This window comes from Trachypithecus francoisi, unplaced genomic scaffold (assembly GCF_009764315.1).
Source record: "Trachypithecus francoisi isolate TF-2019V2 unplaced genomic scaffold, Tfra_2.0 Lachesis_group4, whole genome shotgun sequence".
Classification (NCBI taxonomy): Eukaryota; Metazoa; Chordata; class Mammalia; order Primates; family Cercopithecidae; genus Trachypithecus; species Trachypithecus francoisi.
The window spans coordinates 139,348,000-139,364,808 of NW_022681469.1; the positions used below are offsets into that span (position 1 = coordinate 139,348,000).

The 16,809-nt window shown below is 57.4% G+C and overlaps 1 protein-coding gene and 1 pseudogene across 2 annotated transcripts; both read right to left on the reverse strand.

The window, feature by feature from the left end:
• Positions 1 to 223: 223 nt before the first annotated feature.
• Positions 224 to 3,318, reverse strand: LOC117072235 (annotated as a pseudogene).
• Positions 3,304 to 12,994, reverse strand: NACAD (NAC alpha domain containing). Of its 2 annotated transcripts, XM_033194100.1 has the most exons (8): positions 12,170 to 12,994; positions 4,975 to 9,468; positions 4,622 to 4,734; positions 4,468 to 4,539; positions 3,984 to 4,130; positions 3,742 to 3,888; positions 3,507 to 3,629; positions 3,304 to 3,390 (listed from the first exon to the last, which is right to left on the reverse strand). In XM_033194100.1, exons 1-8 carry the CDS (start codon positions 12,234 to 12,236, stop codon positions 3,376 to 3,378), a joined length of 5,178 nt encoding a protein of 1,725 aa, XP_033049991.1. In that variant the 5' UTR covers positions 12,237 to 12,994; the 3' UTR covers positions 3,304 to 3,375. The 2 variants fall into 2 exon arrangements, with proteins under 2 accessions (XP_033049991.1, XP_033049990.1); XM_033194099.1 differs by lacking the exon at positions 12,170 to 12,994 and having other exon boundaries at positions 4,975 to 12,153.
• Positions 12,995 to 16,809: the final 3,815 nt, after the last annotated feature.

The window sequence follows — 16,809 nt, forward strand, 5'->3', positions numbered from 1 at the left end:
GTCTTGCCTATACCGTTTGGGCCCTTGCACACCTTCCTTGGATATGGGAAGGGGAGGAGAGATGACCTGGGTCAGGTTGTCCTGGGCCTCTCCCTCCACTGGAGAGCAGCCACACTCCTGCTGAGACCCCCAAGGGGACAGACATCTGGGAAGGAGATTGGCTGTCACATCTCCCTCCTGCCCAGGCGGGGGGCCTGGCCTTGCTGGATAGAGGGGCTGCATGTCAGGCCCCAGGGCTTCTCTGGCCCAGGCTTGGGGGAGCAGGGAGAGCCTCTGGGGCTCCATGGACGCCCTGATTGTCCAGGCCAAGCCAGAGAATCCGGAGTATCTCAGGCACCTTCCTTAAAAAGGTGGATGGGTTTTAGCGGTATCACAGCTTCTGGACAGGAAGGGGTGTGGTCAGTGTTTTTGTTTGTTTTTCTCAAGACGGAGTCTCACTCTGTTGCCCAGGCTGGAGTGCAGTGGCGCGGTTTTGGCTCACTGCAACCTCCACCTCCTGGGTTCAAGAGAGTCTCCTGCCTCAGCCTCCTGAGTAACTGGGACTACAGGTGCCTGCCACCACACCTGGCTAATTTTTATATATTTAGTAGAGACGGGGTTTCACCATATTGGCCAGGCTGGTCTCGAACTCCTGACTTTGTGATCTACCTGCCTCCCAAAGTGTTGGGATTACAGGCACAAGCCACTGCGGCCAGCCCTGGTCAGCATTTTATGGGTGAGTTTTCCCACTGTACTGTGCTGTTGTAGAGCTGCTTACTCATGGGACCCCAGGCCAGGGCAGGTGGCAGGCTCTTTACTGTTGACACTGTCTCTAAGTTTCTATGAAAATGGACATTCCGGCCGGGCGCGGTGCCTCAAGCCTGTAATCCGAGCACTGTGGGAGGCCGAGACGGGCAGATCACGAGGTCAGGAGATCAACACCATCCTGGCTAACACGGTGAAACCCCATCTCTACTAAAAAAAAAAATACAAAAAACTAGCTGGGCGAGGTGGCGGGCGCCTGTAGTCCCAGCTACTCGGGAGGCTGAGGCAGGAGAATGGCGTGAACCCGGGGGGCGGAGCTTGCAGTGAGCCCAGATAGTGCCACTGCACTCCAGCCTGGGCGACAGAGCAAGACTCCGTCTCAAAAAAAAAAAAAAAGAAAGAAAAGGGACATTCCCTGGAAGCATCAGGAGAGGCTGAGGATGAACCACACAGTCTCCTGGGCTCTTGCCCCCTACCGGAGCCCACCCTGTGCCAGAAGGGGCAGTGTCCCCCGTCCACACCACTGGTTGAACATGGCCTTGCATAGGCCTTCTGTGTGGAGTGTCAAAGGAACCACATGCCTGCCCCTCCAGGGTCCATCCCAGATGTGACCCCCATGCTGCAGTCACTGGTCTTTGCTAGTACCAAGAGTAGAGGACATGGAACAGATGAAGGGACACCAGAGGGTAATGAGGGGACACCAGAGAGTAATGAAGGGACATCAGAAGGTGGTGACAGGACAACAGAGGGCAGTGAGGGAAACCAGGGAGTAATGGAAACCAGGGAGTAATGGACACCAGAGGGTGATGAGGGGACACCAGAGAGTGATGAGGGAACACCAGAGAGCTGTGAGGGGACACCAGAAGGTGATAAGGGGACATCAGAGAGTAATGAGGGGCACCAGAGGGCAGTGAGGGGGCATCAGAGGGTGATGGGACACCAGAGAGTATTGAGGGGACATCAGAGGGCGGTGAGGGGACACCAGAGAGTATGCAGGGGACACCAGAGGGCGATGGGACATCAGAGAGTAATGAGGGGACATCAGAGGGCAGTGAGGGGACACCACAGAGTAATGGGACACTGGAGGGCAGTGAGGTGACACCAGAGTGATGAGGGGACACCAGAAAGCGATGAGGGGACATCAGAGAGGAATGGGACATCAGAGGGCAGTGAGGGGACATCAGAGGGCAGTGAGGGGACATCAGAGGGCAGTGAGGGGACACCAGAGGGCAGTGAGGGGACATCAGAGGGCAGTGAGGGGATACCACAGAGTAATGAGGGGACACCAGAGTGTTGAGGGGATACCAGAGAGCGATGAGGGGACACCAGGGAGTAATGGGACATCAGAGGGCAGTGAGGGGACACCAGAAGGTGGTGAGGAGACAACAGAGGGTGATGAGGGGACACTAGGGAGTAATGAGACATCAGAGGGCGATGACACCAGAGAGTGATGAGGGGACATCAGAGTGATGAGGGGACATCAGAGTGATGAGGGGACATCAGAGGGCAGTGAGGGGACACCAGAGGGTGGTGAATGGACACCAGAGAGTAATGAGGGAACACCAGAGGGCAGTGAGGGGACACCACAGAGTATTGAGGGGACACCAGAGGGCAGTGAGGGGACACCACAGAGTATTGAGGGGACACCAGAGGGCAGTGAGGGGACACCACAGAGTATTGAGGGGACACCAGAGGGCAGTGAGGGGACACCACAGTATTGAGGGGACACCAGAGGGCAGTGAGGACACCCGAGAGTAATGAGGGCAAGGACACCAGAGGGCAAGGAGGGGACACCACAGAGTATTGAGGGGACACCTGAGGGCGGTGAAGGGACACCAGAGAGTATTGAGAGAACACCAGAGGGTGATGAGGTGACACCAGAGAGTGATGAGAGGACATCAGAGCGCAGTGAGGGGACACCAGAGGGTGGTGAGGGGACATCAGAGGGCAGTGAGGGGACACCAGAGAGTATTGAGGGGACACCAGAGGGTGGTGAAGACACCAGAGAGTAATGAGGGGACATCAGAGAGTGAGGGGACACCACAGAGTATTGAGGGGATACCAGTGGGTGGTGAGGGGACATCAGAGGGCGGTGAGGCGACACCAGAGAGTAATGAGGGGACATCAGAGGGCCATGAGGGGACATCAGAGAGTAATGAGGGGACATCAGAAGGCCATGAGGGGACATCAGAGGGCTGTGAGGGGACACCAGAGGGTGGTGAGTGGACACCAGAGAGGAATGAGGGGACACAAGAAGGTGGTGAGGGGACACTAGAGGGAAGTGGGGGACACCAGAGGGTGATGATGAGGGGACATCAGAGGGCCATGAGGGGACATCAGAGGGCTGTGAGGGGACACCAGAGGGTGGTGAGTGGACACCAGAGAGGAATGAGGGGACACAAGAAGGTGGTGAGGGGACACTAGAGGGAAGTGGGGGACACCAGAGGGTGATGATGAGGGGACATCAGAGGGCAGTGAGGGGACACCAGAGGGAAGTGAAGCGATGCCAGATGGTGATGATGGGACTCCAGAGGGCGAGGAGGAGACACCAGAGGGCAATGGAGGGACACCGATTTATTGAGTAGCAGAGCTGAGGGAAGGCGTAGGATGGCTCCAGCTTCCGGTCAGTGGCTACATAGTCAGTTCCTGCAGAAAGAGACAGTCATGTTGGGGGATGCGTCCCCCAATACAGCCAACATCAGGACCCCTCGAGGCCCTTGGGGACAGCTCAGGGGCAGGGAAAGGGGCCAGTGCTCACTCACCATGATGGCGTTGACAATGTCACTGTGGTTGTCTCTCAGAGCCCGCACGGCCTTGGCCCTGGACACATTGGCCTGCGCCATCACCAGCTCAATGTCACGCAGTTCCAGCCCCGCCTCGTCCACCTAGGGTTGGGAGAGCAGGGAAGTGGCTGGAGCTGCTTGAGGTCCCTGGGGCAGAGCCCCTGTGTAGCGCCTCCCACAACCTCCAAGAGGTCCTGGAGCCCCTGCACCTCACCTCTTCCTCCTCCTCCTCTTCCTCTTCCTTGCACTCCAGCCTCACCCGGGGCCTGGGTGCTGACTCAGGGACCAAGGCCGAGGGCTCTGAGGGCACCTTAAACTTCTCAGCTGCGGCTTTGTGCACTTGCTGGGACAGGTCCTCAATCTGCAACACGGAAGACGGCTGGGTCAGTAGAGCCTGTGACCCCCCTTGTCCCCCGTCCCTCGGACCCCCCATTCCACCACAGCCTCCACCCAGACCTTGGCCTCGCCAAAGACCACATAAGTGTCTGAGGCTGGGCTCTTGAAGACATCAGGCTTGGCGATGACAAAGAGGATGTTCTTGGACTTCTGGATGGTGATCCTGGTGACTCCCTGAATCTGCCGCAAGCCCAGCTTTGACATTGCCTGGGAGTAGAGGGCAGAGGGGGGCTCAGACCTGGTGTTGACCCACGTCGGGGGAGGAGAGCAGCACAGTGCCCAGGAAGGCAAAGTCTCCACTGCCAGCTTCCCCAAGACCTTGGGCTGGTGGGTGGTCCCTCCCCGTGAGCCTCAGTCTACCAGGGCCCTCTCATGACATTCCAGCCTCAACTGTTTAGGGGAAGGTGTGTGGGTTACTGGCATGGATCCAAAGGCCCCCTGAGGGATGGGATTTCATTAGCCATGGAGTGTGAGGGTCTTGGTAAGGATGTTCCCCACACAGATGGTCCCAGGCCTGAGGTCCCAGGGGAAGCCATCAGCCCACCTTTCGGGCCTTCTTCTCACTGCGACTCTGCTTGGCTTTGGCGATGGTCTCCTCACTGCTGCCTGCTGGGGCCTGGGAAAAGGTGAGGGCTGAGCATCCGTGGGTGGGATGTGGGGCCCTCCCAGAGGCCCACCCTCTTCCCTGGACTGGGCACCTGGGCTGGACACTGCGCGGTCTGAGGAGCCAAGATGTCCTGCTCGTCCAGCTCGGCTGACGACTCCCCGTGGCTATCCGAATGCTGACCCGAGCCCAGGGCCCGAGGCGAGTCTGGGGAAGGGGAGAGGTGTGAGGATGGCCTTTTGCTTCTAGGTGGTGAGGAAGGGGGTTCAGGACCCTGGCCCTGCTGCCACACCAGGGCCAGAGGAAGCAGTGCCAGCTCCCCATGGTGGCTGTGGGGTCTGGGCCCCCCACCCCACCACCTCAGAGACCCTCTAGCCCAGGACAGCTCTAAGGAGGAGTCCAGTTGACCCAAGCCCCAGGGCACTTCAATCCTCCCCTCCCCCTTACCTTCCTCCAGGCTGTCCTCGTCCTCTTGCTGCTCGGGGGCCGAGAGCCCTTGAGGGCCAGCTGGGTTCTGGGGCCCAGAGGGAGGAGGCACTTGGCAAGGTGGCGAGATCTGCAAGGCCAGGTCTTTGGCATCCATGGAGGCCACCTTGGGGCTGAGGAGCGGGGAGTGAGGCAAGAGGCTGACTGGCGGCCCAGTCCCCAGAGGCTGTGTGGTTCCTGAGACAGCAGCAGCGGCAGGCTGGGCTCCTGCCTGGGGCGGTGGGAGGCCCAGAGAGCCTGGGGGCTCCTCTTCTTCCACGGAGTCTTCCTGGAGGTCCTGGCACAGGCAGGGGGCTGGGGGCTTCAGTGGGGGTAGGGCTGCCATAGCAAGGGTACCAGGAGCAGAAGGATCAGGGCCCAGGGGCCTGTCCGGGGGTGTGCTGGGCAGACCCTTGCCAAGGTTTTCGGGGGGCTGCAGCAAGAGGGGGCCAAGGACACTGGGTGCTTTGTGGGGTCGCTCAACACTGCTCACACCCAGCACAGGCTCTGGCTGCTGGGAGGTTGGTGTAGACATCAGGGCAGGCGCATCAGGGCAGCCTCCCAGCACAGGCTCTGGCTGCTGGGAGGTTGGTGTAGACATCAGGGCAGGCGCATCAGGGCAGCCTCCCAGCACAGGCTCGGGCTGCTGGGAGGTTGGTGCAGATGTGGGGGCAGGTGCGTCAGGGCAGCCTCTGTCCAGCCTGGACACAGTCCCTACTGAAGATTCTGGGCAGGAGTCCAGACTGGCCTCTGTGGCCACAGCTGAGGGAAGCGTGGGTTCCAGTGTGGACTTGCCACTCAGGCCTCTTCCTTCCCTGGCTGGGCTCAGGAGCCAGGCCTGGCCGACCTCAGGGCAGGCAGCAGGAGGTGCCTCGGGGACCTCCCCTGCACCTCCAAGTGCTGACCCGGGTCCATGTTCCTGTGCCGGTGGCTTGAGGCCTCCTCCCTGCTGGTTCTCAACCTCCAGGGTCTCCTTTTGGGGTGAGTCAGGTTTAGCGCCATCACCTGTGTGCACTAGGCCTTCTAGACATGCTTCCCATCCTGGCCTAGAGAGGGCTTCTGCTACTTCCTCCCCAGCACCAGAGGCAGGCTCAGGGAGACAGAGGGCCTCCATGCCCAAAGTCGAATCCGCATCTTCCTGTGTGGCCCAAGGTGTCCCAGCTTCTGCAGCTGGCTGTGGGTCATCCTGTTGGACCTGGTCCAAGGCTGCAGGCTCTGGGACTCTAGAGAGGGCTGCATTCTTCTCCTCAGGTGCTGGCCCGGGGCCTAAGGCCGCACCTACTTCCTGCTGAGCCGTGGTGGCCACAGGCTCTGTCCCTGGGGTGCAGCCTGCTTCTGCCTGCAAGGTCTGAGGGGTGGCCACAGCCAGAGGCTCTGGACCTGAGGTGGGGCCTGTGTCTTGCAGAGGCAGAGGTGCTGTCACAGCGGGGTCCTGGGGTAAGGTGAGGCCCTCTTCAGCCTGTCTGGGGACAGTCGTGGTTGCAGCCACAGGCTTCGGGGCTGACGAGAGATCTGTGTCTTGTAGGGACAGAGGTGCTGTCACAGCGGGGTCCTGGGGTAAGGTGAGGCCCTCTTCAACCTGCTGGGGCACAAACAAGGCTGCAGCCACAGGCTTCGGGGCTGACGAGAGACCTGTGTCTTGTAGGGGCAGAGGTGGTATGATAGCGGGGTCCTGGGGTAAGGTGAGGCCCTCTTCAGCCTGTCTGGGGACAGTCGTGGCTGCAGCCACAGGCTTCGGGGCTGACGAGAGATCTGCGTCTTGCAGGGGCAGAGGTGGCGTCACAGCGGGGTCCTGGGGTAAGGTGAGGTCCTCTTCAGCCTGCCTGGGGACAATCGTGGTTGCAGCCACAGGCTTCGGGGCTGACGAGAGATCTGCGTCTTGCAGAGGCAGAGGTGGTGTCACAGCGGGGTCCTGGGGTAAGGTGAGGTCCTCTTCAGCTTGCTGGGGCACAAGCGAGGCTGTACCTACAGGCTTCGGGGCTGACGAGAGATCTGTGTCTTGCAGAGGCAGAGGTGGTATGATAGCGGGGTCCTGGGGTAAGGTGAGGCCCTCTTCAGCCTGTCTGGGGATAATCGTGGCTGCAGCCACAGGCTTCAGGGCTGACGAGAGATCTGTGTCTTGCAGAGGCAGAGGTGGTGTCACAGCGGGGTCCTGGGGTAAGGTGAGGTCCTCTTCAGCCTGTCTGGGGACAGTCGTGGCTGCAGCCACAGGCTTCGGGGCTGACGAGAGATCTGTGTCTTGTAGGGGCAGAGGTGGTCTCACAGCGGGGTCCTGGGGTAAGGTGAGGTCCTCTTCAGCCTGTCTGGGGACAGTCGTGGCTGCAGCCACAGGCTTCGGGGCTGACGAGAGATCTGCGTCTTGCATGGGCAGAGGTGGCGTCACAGCGGGGTCCTGGGGTAAGGTGAGGTCCTCTTCAGCCTGTCTGGGGACAGTCGTGGCTGCAGCCACAGGCTTCGGGGCTGACGAGAGATCTGTGTCTTGCAGAGGCAGAGGTGGCGTCACAGCGGGGTCCTGGGGTAAGGTGAGGTCCTCTTCAACCTGCTGGGGCACAAGCGAGGCTGTACCTACAGGCTTCGGGGCTGACGAGAGATCTGTGTCTTGCAGAGGCAGAGGTGGTATGATAGTGGGGTCCTGGGGTAAGGTGAGGCCCTCTTCAGCCTGTCTGGGGATAATCGTGGCTGCAGCCACAGGCTTCAGGGCTGACGAGAGATCTGCGTCTTGCAGAGGCAGAGGTGGTGTCACAGCGGGGTCCTGGGGTAAGGTGAGGTCCTCTTCAGCTTGCTGGGGCACAAGCAAGGCTGCAGCTACAGGCTTCGGGCCAGAGGGGAGGTCCAGCCCTCCTTCTTCCTTCAAGTTCTGAGGAGAGTCTGGACACAATGTGAGGCTTGTTTCTTCCTGTGGAGTTGGAATTTTTTCTGCAGTGACAGACTCTTGGCCTAAGACCTCGCTGATGCCCTCCTGGGAGGGCTGAGGCATTGCCATGGCAGCAGATGCTTGTCCAGTGGTGGAGTCCGCTTCTTCCTCCCCAGCCTGAGGGGTCATCCTGGTAGCCACCTCCACCTGGAGGCCTGGGGCTACCTGCAGAGTGTGAGGGGTCACAGTGGCAGTGGACTCCTGGCCTAAAGCAAGGCCCTCTTCTGTTACTTCTGAGATCGATTCCTGTCTCTGGGAGAGATGGGCCCCTCTGTCTGAGGTCTGAGGCGCAGCCTCCAGGGCCCAGGACACAGTCCCTTCCTGAACCTGCAGCCCATTGGCCCCACCTCTGCTCTCCTCCTCTGTCTTCTGGACACTGTCCTGGAGGAGGGTGGCCTGGGCATGGGGCTCCCCACTGTACAGCCTCTCATCATCTGCCTCTGCGTAGGAGGCTGAGTCCGAATCAGAGGAAGCTGCAGAGGTGTCGTCTCGGAAGGCAAAGGCCTCATCCATGCCCTCCGTGATGGACAGGTCAGACAGCGACTGCAGGAAGGAGGCGGACGTGCTGTCCTCCTCACCCTCCCCAGCCAGGTCCCCACCTGGGTCGGGATCTGCCACAGCCTCCTCTTCTTCCTCTGGGGATAGCGGTGTCACCTCCACTGCCTCCACCTGGAAGATGAGGCTGCCCTGGAAGGGTAGGAGGGCTGCAGGGATCATCGGGTCATTGGCCAGGAAGTCCAGGTCAAAGAAGTGGCCCTCCTGGCCCCAGGAGGAGCTGCTGTCTGCAGAGAGGCTGGACTCAGAGGAGGGGGGCTCTGGGGTTCCAGCAGGGTGCAGCTCTCGTTCATCCGCCATGGACCCCTGGGGGGACAGGCCCCAGCCTGAGGGGAAGTCCAGCCCTTCAGCTGGAGCCAGCAGGCTGAGGGAACAGGAGGGTGAAGAGGCCCAGCTGTCCCCATCGGCCGTAATGTAGGAGCCGGAGGGCGAGGGTGGGGGCGAGTCCAGCAGCTCATCCCACAGCTCAGCCTCTGAGTCCCCCGCATCTCCAAGGGGCCCACAGCCGGGAAGCAGGGCATAGGTGGTCTTGCTGGGGGTAGAGGGAGGTGTAAAGAAGGAATCAGGGTCTGGGGGAGGGGAAGGCACAGAAAGATCACCCTGAGAACACAACTCGGCGGGTGGGTCTGGGCTTGCATGCCCACCCTCCCGGTCCCTGAGCGCTGTCCGGGCAGCCCTGGGTGACAGGAGGGCCTGGCACGTCTCCTCTCCCATCACAATCCGGGGCTCCAGGGTGGCCGGGAGAGGAGCCTCGGTGGACAGAGCCTGGGAAGACAGGCCCTCAGGGAGGAGCATGGGGCTCGGGCCGCCCTCCCCTGGATCTGCCCAGGCCGAGGGTGCCCCACCAGGCCCTGCATCCCAGCTGGCTCCCTCAGGCTGGGGCCGGGCACCCGGCTTGCTGGGCAGGAACGTGAGGGCCAGGTGGCTGGGCCCTGGGGTCAGAGCACAGGGCTCCCGCCGGTCCCCTCCCAGGATGGTGGTGGCAGCAGCTGCATCACAGGACAGATCTGTGGAGATAGAGAAGATTGTGAGGTGCCCCTGGATGCATCTCCCAGGCAAGAGCCAGGCCTGGGGAGATGAATTTCCACTGCATAGGGCCCAGAGGAAGGTGGACCCAGGAAGGCAGGAGAGAAAAGAGAAGATGCTGTGCATGCTGCGTTTGAGGGAGAACTTCCAAGAGTTTTGACAGCAGAGAGCAGCTACTAGCAGTTTCCCAGAGAGGGGTTTTGAGGGAAGTGCTGCTGGGAGTCATGAACAGACTTGCTCAGCGGCTTTCCTCAAGGACAGCTCAGCAAAGAACTAGCATTTCAGCCTCTCTGAGGAGACTGGATTGCAGTTTCCATTCCACAGAATCAGTGTGGTTCAGCTGGGCTCAGCGGGAGGGGCTGGCGGTAGGAATCTGCCAGGCAGCGCCAGCCCCGTCCCATGACCTCCCAGTAGATGCGCCACATGAGGCAGGGGGCACCAGCACGACGTGCGCAGCTGGAACATTCCAGGTTTCACGCCTCACTGTGCCTCCTCTCTCTGCTGTCCTTGCTACCTACACTTCAGGCCAACATATCAGGGTTTCACCAGACCCCTCGGACCCTGCTCCCCTCCTGCGGCCAGGGAGATGGGGAAGCCAGGGGCCACCACACGCAGCCAAGTTTCTGGAGAACAGAGATGAAGTGTCCCGTGGAGGCTTCGTTGGAGCATCTGGCTCCAAGGGCAGTGGTGGGCAGGAACGGGGAACTGTGGAGCCCAGCAAGAGCATGGGACAGCTTCAGAGGGCCAATAGCAGCCTCTGGCCAAGTCCTCTCCTTGGTGGCAGCCACCCCATGGGTGACCACCAGTTCCTTCCCGGGTGCTGCGAGTTCCCACCCTGCCCTGTGGGCCTTCTCTGGGTCCCATGGTGCACTCCGCCAAGCCCCTGGGCAGGCTTCAGTATGAGGAAGCCGTGGTACTCAGTAAACGTCTGTGCGCTAACACACCTCTAGCTGAGAAAGGAGTCCATGCACATAGGAAGTAGCAGCCATGGGTTGGAAAGGGGACTCAGGAAGATGGAATAAAACCCCTCCGAGGTTGCGGCACACCACACCGCTATGGTTTTCTGCCTCCTGGACTCTTACTGGCCCGTATATTATCACAGGCGAGATCACATTGCACATTCAGTTTTCAATCTAGCTGTTTTCACCCAACCTAATCTCATAAGCATTTTTCTGTGTGCTCTAAATGCTCATAAGCCTCATTTTAAATGTCTCCATTATGTCCACTCCCTCACTTGGACCTAAGCCAAAGGCACCTCTGTTTGAAGCATCCAATGAAGGCCCTTCAGAGCCCAGGCCAGGTCTTGCCCAGGGTGGGGGAGGGACGGCACACAGGGACCAGCTCTCCAGGCTGCAGATGCCTGCCCAGTGGCTCCTGCTCTACTGAACTCACTAGTGACCAGGACATCTACTGCACCTCAGTTTTCTCATCTGCAAAGCAGAGCCAGGATTAGAAGTGAAGCTTAAAGAAGGGGGGCCCTCTTGCCAGGCTGCTCCAGCTCCCCTCAGCAGCATCAGAGCCCTGAGCCCTGAGCCACCAGCCAAAACTCGTCCCCCGAGGGCTTTGCTGGTGGGGTAATAGGACAGCCAGGCCGTCCTGAGACAAGGGGTCCTTTGGGTTTCTGCATGCCTGACACTCAACACCAGGAGTGGGCGTGGCTGGTGGGGCATCACTGGGTGCCCTGAAGCTGGGCTCTTGGTTCTGGTCCCTGGTGTGGCCCCCAGGGCAGGGAAACGGCTGAACTGTTGGGATGGAACAGAAACCAAAGGCCAAAGGTTTTTATAACTCATTCAAGGTCACCAAGCAAGCCAGAACAGAGCTAGCACAAGACCCTGGGGCTAGGAAGTCCGGGCCTGCACTCCCTGCCTCCCACCTAGAGCAGAGGCAGTAGCCTGTGTCACCCCAAACCACGCCCTAGGCCCCAGCACTGGTCCCATCTCTGGGTGACTTCTTGCCCACAGCAAGGTGCCCTTGGCCCTACCCACACATGGCTGACCTCCACGCCAGGACTGTGCAGGCTGGGCTCTTTCTAGGCCCTGGTAGACCCCATCAGCCTCCACTAGCATTTGTTGACCCAGCCTAAGGACAGGTGGTCTGCACACCCCGGGCTATTGCTAATCAGGCCACCTCCCCCAAGGCCTTTCACTTTCCAGACCCAACTTAGCCTTTCTTCCACAACCTGGTCCTCCATCCAGGCTTCCCAGGCTCCAGCCAGTCCTGCTCCTCCCTCCAGAGCCATGACCAGTCGTCAGCCCAGGACAGGCCGGGTGCAGCTGAGGACCCTCCTGGTGGTCACCTGATCGTATTGGGGGTATCGGCCGGACACCCCGCCTCCAGAACCCACTGCCTCTGTCCAGAGTGGCCCAGCCCCGGCAGGCTGGCAGCTCGGTGCAGACAACGGGATGCAGGGGGCGGGATGCGAGCCCCACGATCCCTGGGTCGGAGGCCAAGGACTTAAGCCCCCATGTCCTTTCTGGCTCGCGGAAGGCACTTCGTGCGTCCCACCTTCCCCGCAGTTCTGGAAGAGGCGGGGGCAGGGTTCAGATGGAGGGAAGGACAGGGCGCGGAAAGGGGAGGGGACTCGAGGGGATGGGGGAGGGGGTGAAAGGTGAGCGATGGAAAGAGAACCCGGGCTGGAGAAGGGAGACGCTGGAGGCAGGGACGGAGTGGCCACGGCCTCACCTGTGCGGGGCCCGGGTCCGTCCGCCTCGGGCAGCAGCAGCTCGGCGCGGGCAGCCTCCCCAGGCATGGCCTGGCCGTGCGCCCGCCCGTCCCTCAGTCCTTCCGACCCTCCGTCAGTCGGTGCCGCCGCCCCGCCGAGCCTGCGCGGCCACCGCCCCTCGGCCAGGCGGTGGGGGCAGTGGGTGACGTCAGGCCGCCCCGCCCGCCTGTCCCCGCGAGTGAGCGTGCGCGGGCTCGCCAGGCACTGCGGAGGGCGTGCGGGGGGCGGGGGGGCTCCCTCCCCGCCCCCGCCCCCGCCCCACCTGGCTGTGGCCTCCCTCTCGCTGTGCGCGGTTTCCAGGGGGAGCGGGGGTGGGCGCCTGCGCCTAGTCCCGCCCTTTCCACAGCATTTACGAGGGAGGGTTTCAGGGCCAATTGGAAGCTGGGTTGCCTCAGGGTGGCATTAGCCCGTGGCTGGGAAGAGGCGGGGACGCCCCTAGAACCCTAGTTGTGGGAGATCAGGGAGGTGGTTGGGATCCTGGAATGCTCGGAGCGCTTTGGGCGGCGGTGGCTGTGCTGACCAAGCAGAAGGTGCAGGGCCTGGGGAGGGAGGAGGCCCCGCCCAATCCGATGCCTCCATCCAAAAGGTGAGCCGGAGCTGCAGCTCCGGAGTGATTGGCTGGTCCTGGCAGTCGTCGGTCTCCGTGGCAACCGCCTCCTGTCTCCATGGCAACCAGGGATGGAGCCGGCGAGAGCCCACCAGGGAAGGCGGCCCGGATGGGTCGGTCTCCAGGTCTCTTGACAACTCGGTGATCTGTCCCTTCACCTCCCCTCCACCCCCACACTTCCCTAGGCAGTAGAAGGAAAAGGGAAGAAAGTGTTTCCCTCTATTCCTGGCAGCACCCTCTGCCACACCTCCCAGGAAGAAGCCCGCCTCATGAATTTCCTGAAATGCCTCTTGCTTTCACACAGGCTACTGCGCCACCCAGATTCACTGAGCACCCCCCCCCCGCCCCGTGCCAGGCACCAGGGAGACAGATGAATGAGACATTGTCATCACCCCTGATTGGGGTGGAGGGAATCAGAGTAGCCATTGTCACAGGCAGGGAGGGAGGTTTCAAAATCCTCAGTCTTCTGTGGGTTCTAACTTTGAGCTCATGAAGCCAGGGGCTGCCCTCTGACTCCCCCAGATCTGCCTCAAGGCTCAGTGCTACATACCTGGCTGCCTGCTGGGCATCTCTCCCTGCTCTACCCCAGGAACCAGACACACCACACCATTAGAATTAACATCAACTTTAAACAATCTCTTCCAGAAAACAAAAGAGAAGGGGACACTTCCTAACTCATAAGGCAAGAAATATGCTGATGTCAAAACTAACAAAGTGTCAATACCCCCAAGACCTCCAAAACAAAAACTACAGACCAGTATCTCTCATGAATTCAAGCACAAAAATTCTCAATATTGGCAAATCAAACATAACGATGTATAAAAAAATATACACCATGACCAAGTGGAATTTATTCCAGGTAAGCAAGGCTGGTGTGACAGTTGAAAATCAATCAACAATAATCCACAACACCAACAGGCTAAAGAAGAAAAATTATGGTATCAGTCGACACAGAAAATGTGTTTGACACAACCACCATCCTTCATGATTAAAAAAAAAACACACACTTTCAGCAAGTTAAAAATAAACTTGATAAAGATCTTATACAAAAAACTTATACAGCTAACATCATACTTAATGGTGAAAGACTGAATGCTTTTTAAGATTGGTAACAAGGCAAGGGTGTCTGCACTCACCCCTCTTTTCAATATATTACTGGAATTTCTAACCCTTGCAATTAAGCAAGAAGAAATAAAAGGCAGATTCACTTCCAGAATGAAAGCATGGGGAGTTCTGCTGAGCAGCTCCCCGGTGAAACTGGTAAAAATTACTGTTATTAATTTTTATTTTTTTATTTGAGATAGAGTATCGCTTTTTCGCCCATTCTGTAGTATAGTGGCACGATCTCGGCTCACTGAAACCTCTATCTTCTGGGTTCAAGCAATCCTACTGCCTCAGCCTCCCGAGTAGCTGCGACTACAGGTGCCACCACGCCCAGCTAATTTTTGTATTTTAAGTACAGATGGGGTTTCACCATGTTGGCCAGGCTGGTCGTGAACTCCTGACCTCGTGATCCGCCCACCTTGGCCTCCCAAAGTGTTGGGATTACAGGTGTGAGCCACCACGCCCAACCTGGTAAAAATTATTAAAAAAAAAAATAAAGCTTGGTTGAAAGGTCAACAAGCCGGGCGGGGTGACTCACGCCTGTAATCCCAGCACTTTGGGAGGCCAATGAGGGCGGATCATGAGATCAAGAAATCAAGACCATCCTGGCCAACATGGTGAAACCCAGTCTCTACTAAAAATACAAAAATTAGCTGGGCATGGTGGCACATGCCTATAGTCCCAGCTACTCAGGAGGCTGAGGCAGGAGAATCACTTAAACCTGGGAGGTGGAGGTTGCAGTGAGCCGAGATTGTGCCACTGAACTCCAGCCTGGTGACAGAGTGAGACTCTGTCTCAGAAAAAAAAAAAAAAAAGAAAGGGCCCAATAAAATAAAAATGAAAGACAGAACAAATTAAAGCTTCTGGAAATGGTCTGAAGGGCAAACAGCAAATGAAGAAACATCTATTCAAGGCCGGGTGTGGTGGCTAATGCCTGTAATCCCAGCATTTTGGGAGACCAAGGTGGGTGGATCACTTGAGATCAGGAGTTCAAGACCAGCCTGGCCAACATGGTGAAACCCCATCTCTACTAAAAAAAAAAAAAAATAGAAAAATTAGTTGGGTATGATGGTGCATGCCTGTAATCCTCCCTACTAGGGAGGCCGAGGCAGGAGAATTGCTTGAACCCCAGAGGCAGAGGTTGGGTGCAGTGAGCCGAGATCCTGCCACTGCACTCCAGCCTGGGTGATGGAGTGAGACTCCGTTAAAAAAAAAAAAAGAAACATCTATTCAAGAAAATCTATGAGAATTTAGTAAGAAAGGCAAGTCTGTGGTATTGAATCCAGACAACTCAGTCCAGCAAAGGGAGGTGGACTCCACACCAGATTGGTGTTGCCAAGAACACAGGATTCTCTTCTTCCATCTCCCAGCCAGAGGGCTTTCTTCCTGGGAAGAGGGAATGAGTGTATCTCATCCCTCTCCCAGCTGCCTGTTGTGGAAGTAAGTCCTGGGTGAGTCTGGTCGAGGTGGGGCTCCCTTCTTCCACTTAGCCCCCACTTGTGGAAAATGGACTATACTTTGGGTGTGGCATGCTGAGAATACTGGGGTCCTGATAGCCCTTCTCACAGCTTATGAGGTGAGAGTTCCATGCCAGGAGAGGCTGCTGCCTCCCTTCCACTGACTGCTCAGCTCCCAGAGTGGGAGTGTGACTCAGAAGTTTGCCACTGAGCTAAGAGATTTTGCCTGGAGGGGAAAGGCAGGTTGTAAAACAGCCATGATCTCTTCCCATAGGAACTGACCTTACTTGCAAGGGAATACAAGGAAGTTTAAACCCAAGGGTATTCTCAACAGCAGTAGACATTATGGTGAAAAGCAACTGGAAGGAGATTCATGGATCTAATGAAGATACAGCCTAGGTTGGAGGTTGGCTAGTTTGCAGGAGAAAATGGGGTAGTAAGACAGCTGGGTGGAGCCCTACTGGGATTAAAGAAAATCTGAAACTATTCTATCTAAGAGGCCACAATTTGGATTAGTTTGCCTAGAGTATTGTCGAAAACAAGAGAGCAAACAGTGAAGTTTAGGAGTGGCAATTAGTGGAGTTTAACAGCTGGGCATGGTTAGGAAAAGAGAGTAGGAGAGCCTTACCAGAACCACTGTCATTCCGGGGTGACTGTGGGCATACACATAGCTGCACCTCCCTGAAGAGGACCATCAGAGGCAGAACATTGTAGGGGAGAGGTAAAGCCTTCACCAAAATAATCCAGCTAGTCACTAAGCAAATAAACAAGCAAACAGCAATACAAGCTCCAGAAGGGAGGGGGTTTGGACCTGTACCCAGAGTTGCTATTGGGTGCTGTTCAATTATTTATTTAGCGTTATTAAAATGTCCACTTTCCAATAAAAAATTAGCAAAGAAATGAAAGTATGACTAGTATACCAGAAAAAAAAAAAAAAAAAAAAAAAGCAGGAACAGAACCTGCCTGTGTAAGCAACAGATTTTAACAGAAAAATATTTCAGAATAACCACTACGAATATGTTCATAGAATAAGGGAAAACATGATTAAAGAAGTCATGGAAGGTATATGATGATATTCCATCAAATAGAGAATATTAGCAAAGAGATATAAATTATTTTTTTAATTAAAAACAATTTTTTGAGACAGGCTCTCACTCTGTTGCCCCAGAGTGTGGTGGTGCGATCATGGCTCATTGCAGCCTCCACCTCTAGGGCTCAGGTGATCTTCCCACTTCAGCCTCCTGAGTAGTTGAGGTATGGGCCACCACACCCAGCTAATTTTTAAATTTTTTTTGTAGAGACGAGACCTCACCATGTTGCCCAGGCTGGATATAAATTTTTTAAAATGCAAATTATGGCATTGAAAAGTAAAATATCTGAAAGAAAAAATTCACAAGATGGCTGAACAGTAGATTTCAGTGGGCGAAGAAAG